The 6,982-nt window shown below is 45.4% G+C and overlaps 1 protein-coding gene across 1 annotated transcript; it reads left to right on the top strand.

The window, feature by feature from the left end:
- Window positions 1-1,025: 1,025 nt before the first annotated feature.
- Window positions 1,026-4,718, top strand: LOC127777831 (ent-isokaurene C2/C3-hydroxylase-like). The gene is made up of 2 exons (XM_052304451.1): window positions 1,026-2,124; window positions 4,008-4,718. The coding sequence occupies exons 1-2, from the start codon at window positions 1,114-1,116 to the stop codon at window positions 4,638-4,640; spliced, it is 1,644 nt and encodes a 547-aa protein (XP_052160411.1). The 5' UTR covers window positions 1,026-1,113; the 3' UTR covers window positions 4,641-4,718.
- Window positions 4,719-6,982: the final 2,264 nt, after the last annotated feature.

Raw genomic sequence — 6,982 nt, 5'->3', positions numbered from 1 at the left:
GCAATTTCGGTCCCTATGCGGTGGCTGTGCGGCGCAAATCCCCGTGCGGTGACTCCGCCTACTCACTCTGCGCCTTGCTCCCCGCGCGCATCCTCGCTCTACGCCTCCTCTCCTTACTATGGTCCAGCGACAGTTTACCGCCGGACCAACAACCTCACGTCCTCGTTCCGCGCAACGCCGGACCTCCTTCATCCTTGCAACGGACCAACGACAACGCACCATTGCATCGCCAGACCAAAGCCGAGGCACTACCACACCGCCAGACCGGCACCGAGGCACCATCGCGCAGCTGCCCACCGCTAGACCAGCGCACGCCATCTCATCCCCCTTCAGCCGAGAACTGCCCCAGATGGTGGGGTAGTGGTTCCCCCTACCGCCGGAGCCGTTGCGGCGCACGCCACGCCGGCGCCGAGTTTGTTCGACATTCTGTCAAACTTTCTTCGAGATGCTTAGGAACTGGTGATTTGGGGACTACTTCAAGGTGGAGGCCATTGGGTTAGCCTGGGATCATCTCACTCAGGTTTTCTTTTTTTTGGATCCTTTTAGATCCCTTTTTTTTCTCATGCAATTGTGGCCGTGCTGTGTGAATCTAATGTCTCTTCTAATTGGGACTGGAATCATGAGTTGGTTGGGTTGGCATTAAACTGTTTTGAGCTAGCGAAGTCTTGATAAATAATACTTCCTCCGTTTCACAATGTAAGTCATTCTATTATTTCACATATTTATATTGATATTAATGAATCTAGACATATATATCTATTTAGATTCATTAATATCAATGTAAACGTGAGAAATGATAGAATGACTTACATTGTGAAACGGAGGGAGCAGAAGAGTTGTTACTTGTAAGAGATGTCTTATTTTCTGATCTTGTCGAGTACAAATAATAGATAAGAGACAAACAATAGATGAGTTGTTGTGCTCGACAATTTGGGAAGATGTCGAGTACAACACACCTAGCTTTATCCCCTATAAATACGTTTATACCCCCTAGCCTGAAAAGTTAACCATGCAGGCATCAAATCACACAGCACTAACTCATCAAGAGCTCTACATATACATACTAATTAAACCTAAATACGTAGCCTGATCAGTTTAGGTTTGTCAAACGCCATGGATATGGAGATGGGTAAATTGCTTCATCGCCCATGGAAATGGAGCTTAAACTCGCCGCTACTGCTGCTGCTCATCGTCCCCGTGATGATCCACGTACAGCTGAAGCTACGTCGTCGTCGCAAGAACGCCGCCGCCGGCACGAGGCTGCCGCCGGGGCCATGGCGGCTCCCCGTCATCGGCAGCCTGCACCACCTCGCCATGAACCCGAAGGCGGTGCACCGCGCGCTGGCCGACCTCGCGCGGCGGTGCGGCGGCGGCGGCGGCGGCGTCATGTACCTCCGCCTCGGCGAGCTCCCCGTCGTGGTGGCCTCGTCGCGGGACGCCGCCCGGGAGGTCCTGAGGACGCACGACGCCGCGTTCGCCACCCGCGCCATGAGCGTCACGGTGAGGGACTCCATCGGCGACACGGTGGGGATACTCTTCTCGCCGTACGGCGAGCGGTGGCGCCGCCTCCGCGGGATCTGCAGCCTCGAGCTCCTCAACGCGAGGCGGGTGCGCTCGTTCCGCCCCATCCGGGAGGAGCAGGTCGCCCGCCTCGTTGGCGCCATCGCCGCCGCCGCCGCCGCTCCCGGCGGCGATCAGCCGCCGCCGGTGAACGTGAGCTGGCAGATCGCCGGGGCGCTTACCGACCTGACGCTGCGCGCCATCATGGGGGAGTGCGGCTTCCGATGGCGGGAGGAGTTCCTGGAGACGCTGGGCGAGGCGCAGAGGAAGGCGAGCAGGTTCGGCGTCGCCGACCTGTTCCCGTCGTCGAGGCTCCTCCGCGCCGTCGGGAGCACGGCGGTGCGCGACGTGAGGGCGTTGAACGCCAAGCTGTTCGAGCTGGTGGACCGCGCCATCGAGCAGCACCGGGAGGCGGCGGCGACGACTGCGGCTGGCGGCGACGACGACGACGGCGGCGACGACGACGCGCGTGACGACAACGAGTGCTTGCTGAATACTCTCATGAGAATCCAGAAGGAAGGTGGTGGCACTCTCTCCATGTCAACAGTCAAAGCCGTTATTCTTGTAAGTATATATCTCTGTCAGTTCTTTTTTTTATCTAAGACTTTAATTTAATTTTCTTTTAAAGAGTCACATGGATTTTTTTTATCTAAGACTTTAATATAATTTTGTTTTAAAGGGTCACTGGGATTTTTTACAAAAATATATTCTTACTAGCTGTTCCCTAGTGATCCATCCATCCAAAGTCTCTTATATTTTCAGATGGACAGAGCATATATATGAAGCAAATATAAAATATTATGTGAAAACCATTTGCAATATTAATCTATCAGTACAATTTTATACTCTAAACACAGTTGTCATTTAATTGGGGTTGCTATAGCACGGAATCCTATCCAAATAGTATAATCTCACGTATATATCATATCTTAATACCTCCCTGGTATCACCTGATACTCATAGGTATCAAATTTGGTACCTAACCGGTATCACCTAATATCCATAAGTGCCAAGTACGGTACCACATAGGCCTCGCCTAGTACCAACAAGTATATTATAACTCAGATACCATCTGAACCTCTGGTTTTGTCGCCACCTTCGTCGAGCCCCTTCACATTGCTTGCAGTCACCATTGCCATCGATCCCCTCCACCTCGCTTATAACCAAGTAGTATTTCGGCAATTTCTTAATTCGTAGAGATATTTTTCTGTAATTTGAGACGAATTCCTAACAACGTATACGGAAACCAACCGTACACGTGAAGGTATACATTATCGGTATTTTCCATAAGTCGTAGGATAGAGGGTATGCCTTATCCGTAACCCTGACAAGGACCTTTGCCACCGAACCAATAGCCTTGGATGAGCTCCTCCAATCTGTCGACGAACTCCTCCACTGCCATGAAACCTCATGTGTGGCGCTTGCTCCCCCAATCTCCACAAGGTCCACCACTGAGCCCACCCGGTGGCTCCTAGGCGCTTCCCCACCAGTGCCACCACAACCCGAAATGTTCCCCTTCGCGAGTAGATTCAGCTGGTCCGCTCCCACCGTCTTATTGTCGAGTACACCGGATTTAAAAGGATGTAGGCGGAAAGGAGTAAATTGGGTGGAGGGGATGAGGGCAATGGGAGTCAGGGCAAGGGAAGAAGGTTGATTAGGATGGTGGACAAAGATGAGAGATCAAAGGGCTCCAACAGCCAGGGGAAGGAGGAGTTACGGCAGCAATGTTGCACTATGGGAGGATGGAGGCGACCGCACTTGTAGCGCTCGAGATGCCGAGGGGAATAGAGGATATATAAGCAAGTGGGATGGGATCCCGTTAAATAGCATTTTTGTAATTCAATTATTGACACAAATCTATAAATCTTGATATTTTGAAATCAGAACATGCTAAACAATCAGTAGGAGGGTAATAATATTCTTTGCTTATTTACATATCATGTGGTATTTAAAAGGGGCCGATAGGCGAGCCATGCATAGCACGACTGATGGTAGTACGATTGGTTATAATTCTTGGACCTCTAATGCCAGTTGTCATAGTTACTCCCTTTGGTCATAAGATAAATAATGTCTTGGACTGATATAACCAGTCAAAACTTTGATTATTATACTTTGAAAAGTACATAGTTTTATAACATAAAAAATAGTATATATGTATATCACTCTTGAAAAGTGCTTTTTTAATCTCATAAACATAGTATCCTTTTTAATAAACTTATTCTAATACAAAATTATTGTCAAAATCGCACTTCAAAGATCGTTAAAAAAGTCAAACTTATTCTAATACCAAAAGAATTATATATTTGTGCATGAATGGCCGTCTCGTGCTTTCATGTCTTCAATGCACAAAAGTGGATGAAATTAATCCATCTAACCTTGCAATATGCTAACGTACCCTCCTTAATTTCAACATGTGCTAACATATACGCATGACATGCATTGGCCAGGACATGTTTGCAGGTGGAAGCGAAACAACATCAACAATACTTGAATGGGCCATGTCAGAGCTTGTGAAGAATCCTCAAGTGATGCAGAAGGCGCAAGCAGAGATACGACTTGCTTTGCAAGGAAGATCTAGGATAACAGAAGATGACTTGATAAATTTAAGTTACCCAAAGAATATAATCAAGGAAACACTAAGACTGCATCCTGTAGCACCCCTACTTATGCCAAAAGAGTGTCAAGAGTCATGCAAAATATTAGGATATGACATTCCAAAAGGGTCAATCATGTTGGTGAATGTATGGGCCATCGGTAGAGACCACAGATATTGGGATGATGCGGAAGTATTTTTGCCAGAGCGTTTTGAGGAAATCACAGTTGATTTTGGAGGCACAAACTATGAATTCATACCATTTGGAGGAGGACGGAGAATATGTCCAGGCATAACATTTGCACATGCCACACTCGAGTTGGCCCTCACTGCTCTCCTGTACCATTTTGATTGGCATCTTCCTCCTAGTGTAACACCAGATGGGTTGGACATGGAAGAGGAATTCGGGATGAACGTTCGTAGAAAAAGGGATCTTCATCTACATCCAGTAATTCATGTTGGAGTAGAAAAAGGTATAATGAGCTAGATATATGGTTAATGTAAGTGCATTTTTATAGGTGTGTATCGACTTCTTGAATAATCATCCTCAATAAAGTTGCACGACTCTCTTAAAGCGGTAAGCATTTTTTTAAAGATTATTAGCTTATAACTGGTTTTTAAAGCTATGCAAGATATGGTAGGTTCTTCTGCACGCTGTACTGTCTTCTTCCAGTCTTCGTACTTGCATTGGATGCCTAATTTCTTTGTGTTGTTCTACTATTACCTGGATAATTGCTTGATAAACAATAAAAGAGAACCGGACGAACTAGTTAGGCCCAAATAAAGCAGGCCCAACTTTGCCCGTTAGATGTCTTGGTTACTTCTTACTTGGGCCTGGTTTTCTCCATGGATTTGTGCAGCCGGACCTGTAAATAATTACAGGTAGACAGTAGTATTAAAAAAAGAGTACAGTACTACATCCATCGGCAGCCTCTGAAAATTATTCCCCTGAGAAGAAAAATCTCAGATTCTCCAACAACCAACGGCCTTGCTTGGACTATCGAGTCAGCTGACAGCTAGTGACGAACCAGTATGAACCAAATACGCGTAGTATGTAACTTAAATGGAATTATTAATTATATTGCATTTTTAATAGCAGGAATGGCACTTACTATTAATTTATACTCCCACTGTTTCGTTTTAATTGTAGTTGTGAGTTTCTATGTTCAACATTTGATCATCCGTCTTATTCGATTTTTTTATTAGTATTTTTATTATTATTAGATGATAAAAGATTAATAGTACTTTATGTATGACTTATATTTTTAAATTTTTTTATATTTTTAAATAAGATAGACAGTCAAACGTTCACGGAAACCCACTAAAATAGAACGGACGGAGCATATTGCATTCAACTTGAGATACCTGAGCATTATAGCATCACTATTTTCTCATGTAGTAGTACGGTGGTAGTACGAAATGACACTTTTTAAATCACCTCCACTGATGATCCACTCCACTCCACTCCTCTCAGTTTCTAGCTTGACCATGGGCGGCGACCACAGGCTACAACCATTCCAAATTCTAGAGAATCTCAACTGCAAATTAACAAAGTTGTAGCACTACTCCTAATTATGAAACACAACACATGTCCAGCTAGCTAGAGAAATCATATCTCTGCACTGCATCCATACATCACCTGCCATTCCTCTTCTCACCCAAAAAAAATAATATAGCAAGAATAATTCTCCTGTACATATGTGCCATGAACTCTGAAGAAACTATATAATTAAAGAGCTAGAGGTAGCTAATTTCTTTAAAGACAAACATGTTAAGAGTAGTAGAAAGATAGCTGAGCAAGCTGGGCCATGTGCAGCTTAGCAACACTGTTCGCAGCCGCGTTATAGTGTGGTTATTTGCTTCGTCGTCGTCGCTGAATTGGCGTGCAAGCTAGGCTGAATTATATCCTGGGAGTTTAGTACTAGACGCCGTTGTGTTCAGACAATCTCGCTTTCAGACTTTCAGTCGTTTTTTTTCAGAGTTTCAGAGTGATTGCGAGTCAAGCTAGCTATCAGCCAATAATTAACGAATGATTAAATGTGTTTCCGCCGTTACGCGGTTGGATCGATCCAATCCATCGATCGCCGGCCGGTTTGGGGCAGGAGGCAACTGTCTGCAGCTGCATGCTTTCATTGCTTCCTGGTCTCTTCTTCTTCTTCCCTGCAGCCATGGATGGAGAGAGCTCGAGCTCGACGTGGTCTCCAAGCTGGAAAGAGAGCTATCTGACGCGACCTGATTTAACCCTCTGCGATTATTCTGCATGTGTCGTGCTGCGCTTTGTGGGAGTACTCCGTACTGGAGTGAGTACACCAGCTCAGCTAGCTCTGTCAGATGCTGATCATGATCTCTTTGTTTCCAGTGCTCCCACAAAGCTGTCGCGTTGGCATTCTGCCACGTCGTCACCGCCACGTGCATGCGTCCGTTATCCTCCAGCATGGACGTACACGTACGTACGTTGGATACTCCATCATAAAATTAATACTCCCTCCGTCGGTCCGTTCTAAAATATAACAACTGTTAGGCCTCAGAATTTGTCCTATAATATAACAATTTCTCTACCAATATTTTTTTTCCAACCAATCACAACACTCCACTATTCACTTTTTCCCATCTACCTCCACTACCTATCCAATCACAACCCTCCATCACTCACTTTTACCAACTTTCTTAATAATCGTGTCTAACCTTAAAACTTTAGGACGGACATAGTAAATTTTTGGGGTAAAAAGAATAGTTTATTTTGAAACGGATGAAATACGTACATTTGTAAACGATATGTGTATATGGCTGAAATGCGACATATATATATGGCTGCAATGTGTGTGTGGG

This window comes from Oryza glaberrima, chromosome 6 (assembly GCF_000147395.1).
Source record: "Oryza glaberrima chromosome 6, OglaRS2, whole genome shotgun sequence".
Taxonomy (NCBI): domain Eukaryota; kingdom Viridiplantae; phylum Streptophyta; class Magnoliopsida; order Poales; family Poaceae; genus Oryza; species Oryza glaberrima.
Note: the sequence above shows the minus strand (reverse complement) of the source record. Positions and strands in the feature narration are given on the sequence as shown.